Raw genomic sequence first — 18,528 nt, forward strand, 5'->3', positions numbered from 1 at the left:
CATTGGGCACACACTTTGCACATGTGCAGTTGTTCCTTCATGATAGTGTGAACACTTCCGACACTCAATCCGACCACGGCAGCTATGGCTTTCACTGTCTCTCGGCTGTCTTGGGTAATGAGTGCACCCACTTGCTGGACAATGTCATTGATGATGCAGTGTGGTGCTCCAGATAGTGCATCATTGGCTAACGACACCCGTCCTTCCCTGAAGCGCTTGTGCCACGCCATGACCCTTGCAAGGGACATGCAGTGTTTGCCGTACACTTGTGACATTCATCGATGATGTCCATTCCTCCTACTCCTTCCGCTGTCAGAAAACTAACACCACCTCTTTGCATTTCTGTTGACACTTCCATGTCACTGTTTGCAATGCGACTGGCAGCGTTGGACAATGGATGCATGCTGCTGCTAGCTCTGTATATGGAGTGCACGTGTGCCCTCTAGTGACGTGCTGTTAACTTCCACGTTCTGGTCAGAACCACACCTTGTTACATATGCCATGATATTACCCTCCTGTCACCAGTTTGTGCATTCCAGACTCCGGCTCATTTCTTTTTGAACGTCCCTTATATACCATTCAACTGTCCACAATTGGCATGGTGCCCTATCATTGTGGGCATTGATACATCATTGTGTTCATATACTTTTTATTTTACAAACAGGTTCTTACGTGAACTATCTTCCTAATTTGGACTTTGCCAGATGATGTACTAATCCAATAACTGACAATTGGTTACATTGTCGATATTTATATGCAGCTATTTCAAACTATCTCTGATAAAATAGTTCATATGGATGCAAATGCTATGAAATAGCATTTAAGTAATTTTGCATTTTGAGGTAGATTTATTGCAAAATGCAAGTTTTTCCTGTCTCTATCCATTATCAATACAAGGAAAGTCAAGTGATTGACCCAAAAACCACAATCTAGGTATGTGTCAAGTCAATCTAGGTATGTGTCGAGTGAAAGCATAGGTTACTATTTACTGTGGCTTACAACACAAAATACGATGGACTAAGAACTGTGTGAAACTGTAAGAAATCAGAAACTGAGTCAGGCATGTTAGAAATTGCTTTAAAATGGGATTTTAATGTCCAGAACATTTTATTGTTATTTCTTAAAAGTGAATTTTTCTTCTTAAACTGAGGTTCATTAAATGTGGTGAAGAATGATGTTGTTCTCACTGGAGTTTCATCAGCACATACGTAAATATTCATTAAAAAGGTGTTCATTAATTTGAGGTTTTGCTATACTTGGCAGAAGCCACTACAGCTGATATTTGGCCAATAATAAACCAAGAACTTACATGACTATCAGTCTGAATAGTTGTACTTACATGAAGATTAATTAGACCTAAAAATACAAAGCACAGAAAATATTTCAGAAGCTTCTGCAGTTATCTTTACTAATGTTGTGCATATTGATCAAATTCCCTGTTTCTCCTTGCCTGCTCTAAGTACCGTATTTACTCGAATCTAAGCCGCACTTTTTTCCGGTTTTTGTAATCCAAAAAACCGCCTGCGGCTTAGAATCGAGTGCAAAGCGGAAGTTCTGAAAAATGTTGATAGGTGCCACCACAACTAACTTCTGCCATCGAATAAATGTAGCACTACACAGGCATGCTTTGCAGGCACAAAGATAAATACTGGCGCCAAAAACTTTGCGTCAGTAAATAAATTTAAAAAAAGGTGGAAGACGAGCATTTTTCTCCACCCAGAGTTTCGACCACTGCATTTTCGTACATTATCCAACAAATTAAATACAAATTCCGTATTGTTCATCTTCTAATGTAGCAGCATTTCAGTGTACTACAAAAATCTGACTGGCAAGACTGTTTGGGATGTTTGTCAATATGGCCAACTCTACTTTCTGAATTTTTTCCTACCGCTGAGAAGAGATGGAACTTTTATGAATTGTGAATCACATGCACTATTCTCTTCACCATAAGAATAATACGAATATAAACATTTTGCCCTGTATTCTTTCATGTTTGCTGCTATCTCATTTAAATCCTGTCTGCCTAATAAACTACGAAACTAGAGTGAGACAACAGTAAACGCGGAAGAATATACATATCATGTCATGTTTATATTCATATTATTCTTATGCCTAATAGTGATACAGTCAGAAATGAAGCACGTCAATTGACTAGATTTTTAAATCTAAGATGACTAATTTCTGTGCAGAATGTAATGTATAAAGAGGTATCCGCAAAGATTTTCAAATGGAGAAAAATTTTCGCTGAACTCTCGTTCAGACCTACTCCTATCATACGAAGTCTATTATTTGGTTCTTGTTGATCATTATCAAAGAAAGCAGCAGTGTAAGTAACAACAAATAGCAGTCTCTTGCCATTGTTTCGCTAATGAGACAATTCCTCTCATTTTTTTTTTTTTTAAATTGTAAGCGGCTGTAATGGACACAAAAGCAAGCCAGGCCGTAAACAGAGTGCGACAAACAATGCATGACACAATACAGTAGGGGTCTAATACATTTTCAGCTTAGAGTGATGTAAACACCTATAACAAAGAGAACGGCACTTATCAGATCAAAGAAAAATAAGCAATCAATTCAAACTAGACGAACCATGTGAAAAAGGAAGGGTACCCATATAAATATGGACGGAGCGCCTGACACAAAGCAATGGCTACCTGGTAAAGCTTAACTGCTAAGCTTACGACTCGAACCAAACAACTGTAGCTGTGTCGTCATTCATTCGACCTAAATTGTGTCTCATATTACAACAATGGACCAACTTTGTTTCGATTTGGAGGTGTGGCCTAAAACTTTCCACCCCCCCCCCCCCCCCCCCCCCCCCCACCTTTGGATTTCGAGTCTCAAATTTCAGGTGCGGCTAAGATTCGGGAAAATTTTTTTCCCTTGATTTCGAGTCTCATTTTTCAGGTGCGGCTTAGATTCAAGTAAATACGGTAACCCAATACTTTGTACTGCTTCAGAGTAGAATTATTCTTCCAAGGCAAAAATTCAACAAATTGTCCATTTGGTTAATACATGATAGTAATGATTCTTCTATGTGAAAGGGTGGTTTGGAATTTATCCTCATATATGAGGTAAGCTGACCAAATTCTATCACTAATTTTTGTGCATTTTAGGAAAAGTGTATGTTCTGTCAAAGAACGTGCACACAATGAGATCTCAAATGACATGGCCACTTATAAAACCTCTTACGAGCACTACTGAAGTATGGTGAACTGTGACACATTATATACGTATGTATGTATGTACAAACAGCAAAGTTATCCTATGTGAAACATAATAGTTTTTAATTTTTATAAGGCTGTATGTTTACTTTGCAGGCAAATTTGACACACGTCAAACAATTTTTAATATTGCAACTAACATACAGTTATCCAATTAGTTTCACTTCCTTTTGTTTGGAAGCTGCTAAATTGATTATTATTGGGTCTCAGTTCTAGATAGGTAGCATTTAAAGTTAGTTACCTTACGCGTAGATATTCACATAATGTTCTGTATTGAGTGGGCAGTTAGTAGATTGAATACAATGAATTATTTTAAAAGAATATGGACATGAAAAGCACGCCAATAATTTTTATTTCAAGAATCTCTCCTTCTTCCAATATTGCGTCATTATTTATGGTGCAAAGAAGCAGAAAAATTTATACACACAACTATTAATTTCAATAGTTTGAAAACTGATAATGAACAAAATGAATAAAAGAACAAAGAACAACACATGGAGTTTTATTTTGTAAAATATGGAATGAGAGACAAAGTAGTACATCTGTAACACAAAATGTCTTATCAAAACAGGTAACTGAGCTATCTAGCTGTCTCTTCCATATCAAACTGCCACATTAGAGGAGAGAAAAAAAAAAAAAAACTACGGACTGTAGCACTCATCAGTCATACACAGTTTAGAAAAAACTGTCCCTTTTTTAAGAAGTGCAACACAGCACTGCCATAATGAATTAAAGGGAGACCATTTTAAAATACCAGTTTGTTTCTGGAAGAGACTACCAAGACATCTATCAAATGCTCAAGAGAAAATTAATCCACTCCAGTCTTATCAACTGCTTTATCACTATATGAAGCACACTCATAAACCTCTTCACATATCATTATCCCTTCAAAGCAATATTCAAATACACCACAAAAAGAACATCTTCAAAAAGATCCCATGGCTTACCATACATCAGAAAATTTTCTTTTTAAACAATATACAACTCAGATAATGGCACTTTAATATACACATTGCTTCTAAATCACAAAGTAGTCTAAATATGTCACTTAATGATTAGAAGAAAATAGTGCTGTATTTTTCTCAGAAACTTTTACAATTAACCAACACAGCATCATTTGGGGTATATTGTATCAAAACATTCCTCTGTTGTAGTTGCTTTGGTTCTTCTACTAGCATCTACAGCTGACCAAATATTTCATTTTTTTACATATCAGAAAGTAATATTAAACAATAATTTGAACATGGATAGTACCTCTTAAAAGTTATTATAAAATTGGCAGTGTCAGTTGGAAAATTAAATGTCTTGCCAATTAACCGGATGTCTATTTAATACTCAGAATTTCTTAAATGCAAGGAAAGTGAAATACACACAGAAATCTTTAATACCTGAAGAAAATATTTTCACATTGTGGTAAATTTGTCATAAAACTGCCAAGAATTAACTGACTGAGGATGCAGACATATTTAAAAGAAATGGAAGATCCTGATTTTTGTCTGATCAGATACAGTGAAACGCTTTTTAAGAAATAAATGCACCTAAAATAATTTACCATAGAAAACTGAAATCTTGACTAAAACGCATATGGCTTAGGCATTCCCCTAATTATTAGTGACTGCCTAATCAGGTAACAGTTGCCTAGTGCAAAGGAAATAATCCATCCCTTTGCTCCACTCTACATGACTAACCCAGTAAATTTAGAACAACATTCAAAACTCGTGTTTTTATTTCAGTGTTCGATATCACTAACTGAGTCTTAACAGGGCATTCACAAGGAAACAAAAGTTTCACATGATCATATGTCAGTGTTTTAGTTTGAATTAAAAATATTCAGGCACTCATATAGGTATCCTACGCTTCGGTAATCAAGGTATACGACACCTTGTAATGGATTTGGTCATCATGTGCCACACGTTACTCTCTTCATATTTGTGCATCTTTCTTTAACCTGTCCCTTCAGGCAGGGGAGGAGTAACACAACCAGCTTCACGTGCGTGGTCTACAAGGAGAGCTCCAGTCCGGAAGCCACGACCACAGTCTGCGCAATATCGTGGGCCTTCCTCGCCCTCAGCTCCAGGGCCTAGTTCAGCAGCATGCTTCCGCCGTAGATGCAAACTTAGCTTCCCCCGTAGTGTGAATGACTTGTTGCAGGCTCCACACACATATGGCCTTGATCCAGTGTGCTGTCTGGCATGTGCTACAAATGCAGAACGCCAGAAGAAAGCCTTTCCACACTGTGGGCAGTTGTACTGTTTTACCTGAAAAAATATGAGAGAGGAATAATACAATGGTTCTGAATTTATGGTATCATCTGAAATAAACTACTATTTAATCTACGAAAAAGCAAAATAAGACACTGTTTAAGAATTCCAAGAATGTAATCACACAAAACTGTATTTCTTGTCTTAGTATTTTACGCTTTAAAGCTTTTGGCTGAGTCATAATGAGAAATGCATTACATGCATACTATATTAGTCAGTACAAACAAGGAAAATTGTGTGTTTTGTAGAATATAAGACTTGGGACAACTGGAAAAGTTTACTCTCACATAACAAAATTTACCAACCAAAAAAAAATGAAAATGGTTCTTAGCACCTGTATAGCAGCTGGCAACAGATGTTACAAACACATCATGATAACAGGCCACAAACACAAGTCTTTTATTTTATTGAGAACCGAGGTTAAGAAAAAAGCACATATACATTACTTTGTTCTGAAATGCTAATGTGGCATTATCATCTAGTTGTACGAGGATTCTGTCAGATGGTGATTAAGCAAGAAGTGGATGTACCACTAGCACCTGATGGTCCATGGCGTACAGACATTACGTGAGAATAGCTCAAGTGTATGTTCCACTATCACACTCTGTTGTTAATTCTGACATGATCATTTCTGTATAATAGGTTCGTTCCACCAAGCTATTCCCATATCGCACTGCATACGAGTGGCAGCTTTCTTCCAGTTGTCGCAGATGACTGTCCTAACAGCTTCATTGCTGAATGCTTCAGTCGCAGAGTCATTTTTATTTTACCTTATTTATTACTAGCAACAGTCTTTAACTTGGGCCTACAAAAATTCTATTGGGTTGAAATGGCAGCTCATAGACTGAATGCCTATATGTTTTTTGCCAGCTGGTCTATTTTATATCTGGCGAAACACGTTTTATGGAGAGATATTAAGAGTTCCACCTTTTAATACCGTATCTTACTTCCTCATTGTGATGCTGAAAACATCAATCATTTCCTCCTTCCACTTTGCCAAGGTAGATATCTCACCAACAACAACAGAATGGTTGTGAGCATTATCAAGACAACTGTTGACTGTGCACACATATAATTCATAAAACCATCTCTTTCAACTGATCTTGTGCAGCAATCCTCTGACAAAGTGAGTGATGTAAACTTTCCCACTTAATTACATTTGACAAACTCCTTTGACATTGTACAGCAACATACAACAAACAATAGTAATAACAGATAAAATATTAACTTCACAACTTTAAGAAATGAAAACACACAAAATCTCAATGCGCAACCAATGACCCCACAGTACAGAAAGCTGTCTGAAGTGTAAGGGAAGTGGCATTTGTTATACTGGAGAGGGAGCTTTGACAACTGTTGGTGGTTGCTGCTGCTATACGTCACACTAGATTGACTTAATGCAGGCAGTGCCTTTTATGTGAGCCTCCCCACAAGCACTTTCTTCATAGCTGCCAAACAAAGTATAGTTTAATGTAAAATGTTTACAGTGCTTAAGACAATTACAATGGCATCTCAAAAATATACAGTGAAACGATTTAGTTTTCAGATAAATCTATCAGTGACAGCATCTGAATAGCTGCTTCTCCACAAGTCTCCTTTAATGTGAAATATAATGCATGTGCGAAATTTCTACTGGCACTTCTATGGAATTATAAAACTCTGCACAGTTTAGAGAAATGGACTGATAATCTTGTATCCTGTAAGTTATGAAAAAACAAGTATGATGATCCATAAATTTTTAATTTCAGCATTGTTTCTACATTTGCAGCCACTCTATAGTCCAAATGTCACTGTAAAATGCATGGTGGAGAGTATTTTGTACCAGTATCAGCCACAACTTCTTCTTCTCTCTCTTTTTTTTTTAACACTATGTGCATATTTGGAGTTCTGCCAGATACATCTTAATATTCAAATCAAATGTTTTTCAGGTCCTTGCTTTAAAACTGAAAAACAAAACTTAATTTACAATGTGATGGTTTTACTCTGTGTGCTGGTGTAGTTAAGAGAGGGAGGGAGAGGTGGGGAAGGGAGGGGGGGGAGAGAGAGAGAGAGAGAGAGAGAGAGAGAGAGAGAGAGATACAGGACTTTATAGGTCACCCATAAAGGTAAAAGCAGGTTGCAAACAGATCAATCACATCAAGTGCAAACAGTGACATTACAAGACAAACAAGAAATCTGATATCATATTTAACTGGAGAAAGAGCAAAATGTCATATTAACTTGTTAGCTGCATTACTTAAAACGTAATCAAATTTAAGATCCTAAGGATGATAAAAATCAGAAGAAAAACAACTACTGGAAACTAACGGTGTTCAGAGGCTTTTGATATTATTCAGCAAATATAAGTATTAGCTTACCCTTGCATGTGTTGCACAATGTGCACGTAGAGCAGATGCACTGGCAAATGCTCGAGGACAAGATGGTGCAGGACAGCGATAAGTGCGTTCACCAGCATGATGACGTACATGGACGACAAGCTGCAGGTTTGTGTAGAAGTTCTTTCCACAGAGCTGACACGTGTATGGGCGTTCACCTGTATGTCGTCTGATGTGGCACCGTAGACGTATACTTGAAGGAAAGTCTCGTCCACAATATTCACATGTGTGAATGCGTCTTCGTGGACGTGATAAGAGTCGTCGGTAACGCTCTGGGACTCTTGACACTTCACCACCAAAGTGAGTCAAGATGTGTGCTGGCATCTGAAAGTCATTTTTAGAAATATAGAAGACATTATTTTTGCATTACATCTGTTCTACCCTATTTTAACAACAGAAGCCTTCCAAATTTTGATGTTTGTAAACAACACACAGTGCTATAACACATGCTAGGATTAACAAATATACAAGAGAGGAATGTAGTAGAGAATGACTTAACCTGTCCTTGAGTTTACTTCCTGAATTTAACTTGACTATGTAGTTTCTATGTAACTCAACTTTGAAATTAATCAAGGTAATGTAGCACACTAAGACTTCTTTGCAGATTTCTATCTTTTGCAGGCAACTAGCTTACTTGAATAACTGAAACATGGCATCAATGTATCTTACTTTCAAAGCAGGAACTATTAAAGTGGCGACTGATCTACAGTCTTAAAATGTGAATGCAAAATCATCTGCCTTCAGCCACAAATAGTGATTTTTATTGAACAGTACAATGCATTTGGAGCCCTGAATCTTCATCTTCAAGTGTCACAGCAACATGTGTTTCAATAAAAGCTTCAATATAGTTTCACGCAGCAGAAAAGAGAGAGTGCAGCAATAAAATACTGAGTTAGTAATTTTAGTTAAGCTACACTTGTGTGTGTGATGTTCACATCTCCACATATATATAAATTCAAGTCCCCTCTTCACTTCTTTCTGTATATTCAGGTTAACCTCAGAAACTACTGTACAGATTTTAATACTGTTTTTACTAATATGTTGACTGATTTATGAGGAGGATTTGTGTATGTAATTTATAAATATTTCGAGCAAACTGGCTGAATTATGATGAATTTTTCAACCACCACTGAGGATTTTATGCCACTGCCATCTAACAGAGCACAGCAAAACCCGTTGATTCCACAGCTCTGTGCATAGTCACGTAGCCAGAGCCAAGCTGAATACTCTCAAATGCTCTGCTTCGTTAGATGCACCAAAAACAGAAGTAACTTGTTTGGCACAGCACAATCGGTAGGGACGCAACTTAACACATTCAAATATTATCTGGACACTTTGAAATTAAGCTACATTTAATGTGCAGCACTCTATAGCCTAAAGTGCACCAAGCGAAAGTAGCAGCATTGCTTCTTAAAGAAGGAAACAGAAATGGGCACGATATTCAGAAAACTTGAAAATACAGGCTGGAATGGAATTCAGAAACTCCCAGCAGACAACTACAAAAAATTTAGGAAAACTTCTACAAATAATTGAGGAATGCGTAGAGAGAGAGAGAGAGAGAGAGAGAGAGAGAGAGAGAGAGAGAGAGAGGAGGGGGGAGGAGGGGGGGGGGGGGGGGGACAATTTCAGACTGGATTTCTGCGCCCCTCACATTTGTGCAATCGCAGTTTGCACTCATAATTCACTCCACATTTTTCGAATAATGTGCAGTGAGTCACTTAACTTTGAAGTATCTTAAGTAGTCATTTGAGAACAACCACACTGCAAATAAACATGTGCATCCACAATCTGTATATGTCAATATTTGTGTAAAAACTAAAACTTTTCCAAAAAATTACTTTGGCAAGGGATGCGCCTTTGGTTTATTCACATAATGAATGATTTTTCAGCTGCAAAGCAGAAGACTCAACTTTCAACTTTCTGCTTCCCTAGAATCCAACGTAGATGCAGATATGATTATTTGTGTGCAGGGTGAACAAGTCTTCCACAAAGAACTGAGGTACTGAGTCTCAATGATGAATCGGTGCATACTAAAGATTACAAGAGGAGTGCTGGTGTGTTGTTGTTGTTGTTGTTGTTCCCACCCCCCACCCCATAAGAACTGGTGAACCAACACACGAAACGAAAGTGCACTGTGAACTCAGCTGTATCTCTTACTCAATAAAAATTGGACAAACGTTGTATGGTATTCTTTATCGTAATTCATCTATACTACACCTCCTAAAATATTTACCATTCCACCTGAAACACCCTCTATACAGGAGATGACAAGATGCACGTGTCAGAATACTTTTGGATATCAACTGGAAAAGATCAAGGAAACGAAAAAGGGAAATAAATTTAAGTAAAAGTGAATTGGTTACGGTAGTAAAAAGTGTATTTGATGGAATTTTAGTGTGTTAAATAAAATTAACATTAACAGGAACAAAAAGAAAATCTTGCCAACGGTGAACTGAAAAGAAAGGAACACAAAGAACAGCAAAGAAAAATGAAACTTACGGAGAGGGAGATGCATGTTTAGCTTCACAATGGAAGTTAATGAACAGAATTGAGAAAAAGTTTATTAACAGATGAACTACGAGTCTACACTAGACAAGATGACTGAGTGGGACACTCAACAAGCCAATAGGGAAAAGCTGCTCGAGATACAAGATTACAAAACAATGTAAAAAATTACAAAACAATGTATGCAGAGATAACGAGTGAAGTTCATGAAAGACAATGATCGCAAACATATAAACAAAATGTTTGTGTATGAGAGGTGCAAAGCACAAGTAGCAGAGATTACAGTTTGGCAGATGAAGCATTCCATTATGATCCCACAAATCAAAAACACATCGTCCTTGGCAAAATGGATTGTGTGTCAGTTCTTAGGCGGAAAGAAATTAAGTAGATAAGCAACAGGAAAATGTTGCATGAGTGGAAAGATTTGATTAGCACCAATGGAAATGATGCCAACTGAATGGTTTCAGTACATGACTGGAGAAACTTCAGAATTAGAACACTTCCTATGAAATATGAGAACATACAATGCCTGCTTTCAAATGACATCATTTAGGTCTACTTCCACAAGCAGTGAAGAACATCAATTCAATCCTGTGTTTTTGATTAAAGGACAAGATTAGCACAGAGTGGGATAATTTCCAAAAGACACTTATAAATTTTTGCAATCGTATTTGATTGGCAATGAACAAATGGAAGTCAATCAATATTGCTCAAATATAAATGGCCTGAGATGGGAAATGATTGAGGAACTAGACCAAGTGACACAAATCTTTTTTGGCTTATCTAGAAGTAAGTGCCAGTCAAAGAAGCACTAATTAAAAGCATCTGTAACACATACAACAGGTCCACCAGTTACCTTAATTTAGCCCACGGGGTTTCACAAGAATGCCTGCTTGGGTTTTTGTTTGGGTTCAATGGCCAGTTAAAATTCTAGCAAATTGTCTCTGAATTTATTTGATGTCTGCTGTCATGCCCAATACATAAATACTCCAAACATTGGAGATGGAGCAGTATTCATAATTGGTTGCAATAGTGCCTTGCACTTACTGCACTTTTCCAGACATCTTTCAATAAATTCGTGCCTTCTGTTTGCTTTTCCCATTATTGATTTTACAAATTAGTCCCATTTCATATTACTTTGCAGGATTATTTGTCAATAACTGAATTACGTGGTATTCTCCAGCAGTTTATGAATGGTTTTGTAAGTGGATACTACTTGTTTCTTCCATTTTGTTATGGGAACTATTTTGTATTTATTCTATTAAAAAAGAGCTGTGATTCATTAGTCCAGGAAGTGCTACTGTACAAGTCATTCTGCATTTCCTTGCAATCGTCCTGCATCAATTTTATCAATATGTTTTAGGTTCCTGCAACAGGACATCACCTACATTTGTAACTAACTGCTGTTCTGGGACTGCAAATTCTGCAGTGTATTCAATGCGACATTTAATAGGAAATTTATCAGGGTGTGAGAATTTGTTTGCTTTTGTTTCTTAATACAGGTTGAGATTACTTTTGGGTTATTTATTCCATGTCAAATCAACACAGGGTTTATAGTCTGGAGAATGAGTCTTTACTACTGATAGCTCAGTAGCATCATTCTGTTGCCTAGCGACCACAGGTAGCCAACTGACGATGGATTGCACTCGAGCTGATAACAGGAGCACATTGCCCCTCTGTAAACCTGATGCGTGCAGTCACAAAGTACCAGGAGTGTCTCACGTGCAATCAGTGCTATCATTTCATCGTTTGTGTTAATAGTTCAGTTCATAGTTTATTTTGTTTTTGTTGTTGTTAGTGTTTATTTGCTACTGTTGCCTTTTGACCAATGGACAGTGAAACAAGTAGTGCCAGCCCAACAAGTGCAGTGAAACAGATTAAGAAAAGTGTGCTACACAGCCAGGCCCATGAATTCATGTGTTCATTGAGGGACTACTTTGAAAAATGAAAGGAAAAAGGTGAGCCCTTATTTCCTGTTCCTCAGGTTGTTAAGAGGACCATAGCACTGATAATAAGAAAGAACACTGTGGTAACAATAGGGAAAGAACAGTACAGTATATACTGTGGTGGGAGTGGCACAACAAGGCTGCACACATCAGGAAAGAAGCAGCTGTGGAAGAAGCAAGTGACAACTTTGGATGATTTTGAGACAAACTCTATTCGTCATCATATTGTAAGAGAAGGAAACATGCCACTCTATCTAAATTACAAGCGCCACTACAGAAAGACAATATTTTTAATGGAAGCACTCCTCAAATCCTTAGGTTCATCCCAGAGCCTGCCCCCAGAGTCCATCTCTCTGCTCACCCCTACCACTCCCTGTACTCCTACCTTCTACATGCTTCCTAAAGTCCATAAACCTAACCACCCAGGATGCCCTATGGTGGCCAGTTACTGAAACCCCACTGACAGAATCTCTGCTCTCATAGACTAACACCTTCAACCTATTACCCTGAACCTACCCTCCTATATAAAGGACACCAACCATTTCCACCACCAACTCTCCACAGTTCCTGCCCCTTTACCACACAGTGCCCTGCTTGTCACTATTGATACGACATACCATTACACTAACTTGCCTTGCAGCTACTGAACACTACCTTTCCCCATGCTGGACGGATTCCAAACCAACAACCTCCTTCCTAGTCGCCATGACCACTTCTCCTTCGAAGGCATTACCATTAAACAAATCCAGGATACGGCTATGGGCACCCACATGGCACCATCCTATTTCAACCTATTGGAGCCTCATGGAGCCACCTAAGGGATTCCTTCCTAAAACCCAGAATCCTAAACCACTCACCTGGTTCATATTAACTGATGACATCTTTGCGATCTAGACAAGGGTGAGGACACCCTATCCACATTCCTCCAGACCTCAACAACTTCTCCCCCATTTGCTTCACCTGGTTCTACTCAACCCAACAAGCCACCTTTCTAGATGTTGACCTCCACTTCAAAGATGGCTACATTAGTACCTCGGTCCATATCCAACCTACTAACGACCAGCAATACCTCCACTTTGACAGCTGCCACCAGATCCATACCAAGAAGTCCCTTCCGTACAGCATAGCCACCAGTGGTAATCGCATCTGCAGTGACAAGTAGTCCCTGACAAAATATACTGTGGGTCTCACTGAAGCCTTCACTGACCATAATTATCCTCCCAAGCCTGTATAAAAACATACCGCCCGTGCCTTATCTTTTCAGTCTCCCATCACCTCCCAAAGTCCCACAGTCCGGCCACAGAGGAGCATTCCCTTCGTAACTAAGTACCACCCAGGACTGGAGCAACTGGATTACATTCTCCGCCTGGGTTTCGACTACCTCTCATCGTGCTCTGAAATGAGAAATGTCCTGCCCACTATTCTTCCCACCCCTCCCACAGTAATATTCCGTCATCCACTGAACCTACACAATATACTTGTCCATCCATACACAACTCCTGCTCCCAGCCCCTTACCTCATGTCTCATACCCCTGTAATAGACCTAGATGCAAGACCTGTCCCATACATCCTCTCACCACCACCTACTCCAGTCAAGTCACTAACATCACCTATCCCATCAAAGGCAGGGCTAGCTGTGAAACCAGTCATGTGAGCTACAAGCTAAGCTGCAACCACTGTGTCACATTCTATGTAAGCATGACACCCAACAAGCTGTATGTCCGCGCGTGAATGGCCACCGACAAACTGTGGTCAAGAAACAAGTGGACCACCCTGTGGCTGAACACGCTGCCAAACATGACATCCTTCGTTTTAATAACTGCTTCACAGCCTGTGCCATATGAATCCTTCCCAACAACACCAGCTTTTCTGAATTGCGGAGGTGGGAACTTTCCCTGCAATACATCCTATATTCCCGTAACCCTCCTGGCCTCAACCTCTGTTAGTGACAGTCCCCACCCATCCAGCCCTTTCCCTGTTCCCATTCCAGCACTACACAGCCGTCATTCCACCATCACATTACTTCTCTCCTTTTCTGCTACCCTCCCCCCCTCTTCCCCACCACTCCCCTGCCCTCCGTCTAACCTGCAGCACTTCACTGTCCATCACCCCCACCATACTATCCCTCCCCCTCCCCACCCCAGCCTCCTCCTAACCCCTACCCAGCCTCCTCCTAACCCCTACCCAGCGCCACTCTCATCATGCACTGGTGTTGCTGCTCGCAGTGTGGTTTCGGTTGCCTGAGATGACTGCAGTTGTGTGTGTGTGTGTGTGTGTGTGTGTGTGTGCGCGTGCGTGTGGGCGCGCGCGTGCATGGTTATTGTTGACGAAGGCCTTAACGGCCGAAAGCTTTATTTGTGACAGTCTTTTGTTGTGCCTATCTGCGACTCAGAATCTCCAATATATGGTGAGTATCAACTTTCCTTTTCACAATATTATGTTTAATAGTTTGCATCTTATAGAGTTCACATATTACATAATTACACATTTGAAAATAATGATTCAAATCACTCACTTTACTTTTTACAAACAGGAAAAATCTTTATTTTATTTTATTAACTTATTTCCAGATTTCATGCATATATTACTTGTAGTATTGACAAGTATTCACAATACAGTGGAGATCTTGAGTCGGGAATGGGCACAACGAAAGGACTGTCAAACAAGTAAGCTTTTGGCCAAAAAGCCTTCATGCAAACCACACACACACACACACACACACACACACACACACACGTCTCTTGCCACCACGACCAGAGACTGTGGTCATCTGTGTCATATGCATTTGCATGAGTGTGGATATGTTGACTAACTCGGAGGAAAGCTTTTTCTGAAACATGCTTACTTGTTTGAGTCTTTTTGTTGAGCCCATCTGTGACTCAACATCTCCGCTATATGGTGATTATCAATCTATCCTTTTCATAATACTGTCATTATTCCAGCCTTGATTTTCCACTGTTTGAATTTACTTGTAATATTGTTGCAGTTATGTGACACGGTATATGTACCTGTATCCGGTGATACTAGTGTGTCATGTTGTCATCTGCATCTGCATATTTATCTGTTTCCATATCAGCATTGCAATCTCTAATGTCCCATGTATCACACTGCGGCATAGGTGTGTGCTCGTTCGCGATCTTGTATATGGCCGTTGCTACTCATGAGTCTTGCGTAGCACTCTTGATATTTCGTCAGTGACATAGTTAAGCATGTTTCATTCATCTGGGTCTCTTAAAGATTGTCCTATGTCTCTGATTACTGTCATCAGTCTTACAATGTTACATGTTTGGGGGACCCATTTTCATGGCATTCACGTGCATCATTTTAGCTAAGGCCAAACCACAGGGTAAAGGCCATGGTCCATCAGGAAGTGTAGCTTACCATGATTTGGGTCAATGTATCTGTGCCTCAATCATTCCTGGATAATTGTGAAGAAGGACAACACCCAACGGCCCTTGTCAGATGTTTCCTATTCTTTTTGCCATGTCTCTACCTTCTAAGGATTTAATTGGCATTTTTCTGTAACATGCTCCCCTGTTATCTCATGTAACTTGTCCAGTCTTTCCCTTTTGAGACAGTATGCTGCTGCTCTGAGTCTTAATAGTTGTGTCAGAGGTACATTGCAAGTACAACGTATAGGGCTTCCACAGATGTGGTGCCAAAGGCACCTGACATTCTGAGTAATACACCTCCTTGCCCATACCTCACAATGGTTTTATGGGTTGCGAAGTTGATGTGCCCAGCCACTTAATGCGAAGCACAAAATAGCTCAAAGAGGGCTGTATTATACATTCATAGCACCTGCAATAGCAATTTGCAATGAGCTGAGTGTAAAGCGACAGGTTTGTGCAATAGTCTTGTGGCTTTTTCAATCATAAGTCACATGTGCTCATTGAATTTCAACTGTTCACTGAGGTGTATTCCTAGTTACCTTGTTATTTTTCTCTGTATGCCAGGGCTGTTCAGTCTAATGTTGGGGTTTCTCTGCAGTGCCTATTTGATCAGTAAGTATACTACATTGTTTGTCGCAATTGTAAGCTTGTTATGGCTGCACCAGTTACATATTTTTACAAGGAGTTGTTCAGGCTTGCTTTCAAGTTGTGCTCTCAAGTTCACTGTTATTGCTCTAGAAAGTTGCCAGCATAAGCAACTATACCCTTAACCGTATCATCTTCATCTAGATTGTTTAGGAGAGGTTCTACGGCATTACCCAAGAAAATTCAATGAGAGTATTTCACATAGTTTTAATCGGCAAATGGGTAGGATTACGAAGTTTCACATGATTCAGACTCCACAGTAGTATAAGAGTGAGGAAGAAAACAAAAACAGCAAATATTGCATATACATGTCTTGATTAAAATTATATATAAGGAGAAGGAATACATATGGGAGAAACAATTGGTCTACAGCTACTATTGTTAACCACTTAATGCCTGCATATATTTCTTCCTGGAAGAAAAAGAATCAAAAATTGTGTTGCTCTAGAAGTACCCAAAACATTCATGATATGGCAGCACATGTCAGAAGCATTGGCAGCTTTGTGTAGAACCTGCACCTACCCGCACAGGTAATTGAGAACAGTTAACCTTACACTTATCAGAGTCACACTGGTATGATGCGAATTCACAACACCTTCGTTACAATGTTAAGACTGACTGCCAGAAAGAAAACAAAACCATACATTTTCACATTTCTTTTTGCAGTCAGTTTTAACAGAAAGCGTGTGTCCATCAAGACTTTTCGAGGTTTTTGTTAATGACTTTTCCCTATGATATACTATATACATTTATATACTGAAAATGTACAGCATATGTCCGACAAAATGTTTATTATAAGATTGTTTAAAAATCTGAAGTAAATGAATCAAGAACGTTTCAAAATTTTTGCTCACAACATTTCCATATGCCTGCCTGAACATTTATTAGAGCTTCGTGTAAAAATTTGAAGTAAACCATTCAAGAACTTTGTGAAATTTTTGGAAACAATGTCAAACATCTACTGTCTTTCTATAGCGGCACAGATTTTAAATATGTATTTTTATATCACTTATATTACAAAAATATGTAGTCTGTGTCTGTCTGAATGTTTATTAGAGTATCTTGCAATAATATCATGCAAGCCAGTCAAGAACTTATTGAGTTTTTTGCTGACAACAATTTCCATTTGCACACACAAAAACACACACACACACACACACACACACACACACAAACACACAATTTTTTTTAAAAAATGTGCAGCTTACATCCATTTGAATGTTTATTAGAGTACTTTTTTTTTAATATGAGGTAAATCACTTACGAACTTTTTGAAATTTTTGGTAACAATATTAGACAATGGCTTGTCTTTATATAGCAGTATGTATTTATACTAAATATTATCACTTCTTTTAAGCAGAATGTTATTAAATACCTGCTGTTCACAGCCACAGACAGTTGGGTCTCAGTCTGGTTAGATGGAAACGAAAGAAAAGAGAAAGCATGTTTCTGATATGTATGGGAATTGGATATATGTCCTGATCTCCCCCCCCCCCCCCCCCCCTCTTTGTACATCTCCTACTCCCTCTCCCTCTCTATCTGTCCATCATGTCCTCCCCCCCCCCCCTCTCCTTCCATCTCTTCCTGCTCCCTCTCTCTGTCCATCACCTCCTCCTTCCTCCCTACGCCCAGCTTCTCCTTCCCTATTGACAACAATTCAAATGCGTGTACAGCCATCCGTGATTTCCCTAAAATGCTCCAGGCAATTACCAGTTCCTTTGAAAGGCCACGGCAGAGTTCCTTCACCACCCTTGACACAATCCGAGTTTGTGCTTCATCTGCTTCGTCTCTAATGACCTCAGTGTCGAAGGGACATTAAACAAAACCTTCCTTCCTTCCCTCTCTCCATTTTCTCCTGCCCCTCTCTCTGTCTATCTCCCCCTTTCTGTTTTCTATGTCCATTTCTTCCCACTCCTCAGTCCATCACCTCTTACCCCCACTCTCTGACCTTCAGCCTTGTCTACTGTTATTGCAAGTAAAGATTCTGTGGTAGTATTTCAATCATAATCCAATAAGCCATAAATAAAACTTTCCTGTTTGCTAACAATGTTTCACTATTATATATGAGGTGTGCGAAAAAAGCAAAGGGACTTACTTTTATCTACTAAAGGTTTTACTTTTTTTCCAAACAACAATACTATCCCCTTAAAAGCAGTTCACTTCAGCAGCTACACATCAG

General features: G+C 39.1%; 1 protein-coding gene across 1 annotated transcript in view; it reads right to left on the reverse strand.

Moving 5' to 3' along the window:
• Nucleotides 1-3,416: 3,416 nt before the first annotated feature.
• The window catches only part of LOC126162695 (zinc finger protein 160-like), a 76,365-nt gene continuing 61,253 nt past the window's right edge, over nt 3,417-18,528 (reverse strand). The window contains exons 5-6 of the mRNA XM_049919349.1: nt 7,843-8,184; nt 3,417-5,482 (exon numbers count right to left, since the gene is read on the reverse strand). Coding sequence (XP_049775306.1) covers nt 5,168-5,482; nt 7,843-8,184 — 657 coding nt within the window. The 3' untranslated portion in view covers nt 3,417-5,167. The remainder of the gene's footprint in view (nt 5,483-7,842; nt 8,185-18,528) is intronic.

This window comes from Schistocerca cancellata, chromosome 2 (assembly GCF_023864275.1).
Source record: "Schistocerca cancellata isolate TAMUIC-IGC-003103 chromosome 2, iqSchCanc2.1, whole genome shotgun sequence".
NCBI classification, from domain to species: Eukaryota; Metazoa; Arthropoda; class Insecta; order Orthoptera; family Acrididae; genus Schistocerca; species Schistocerca cancellata.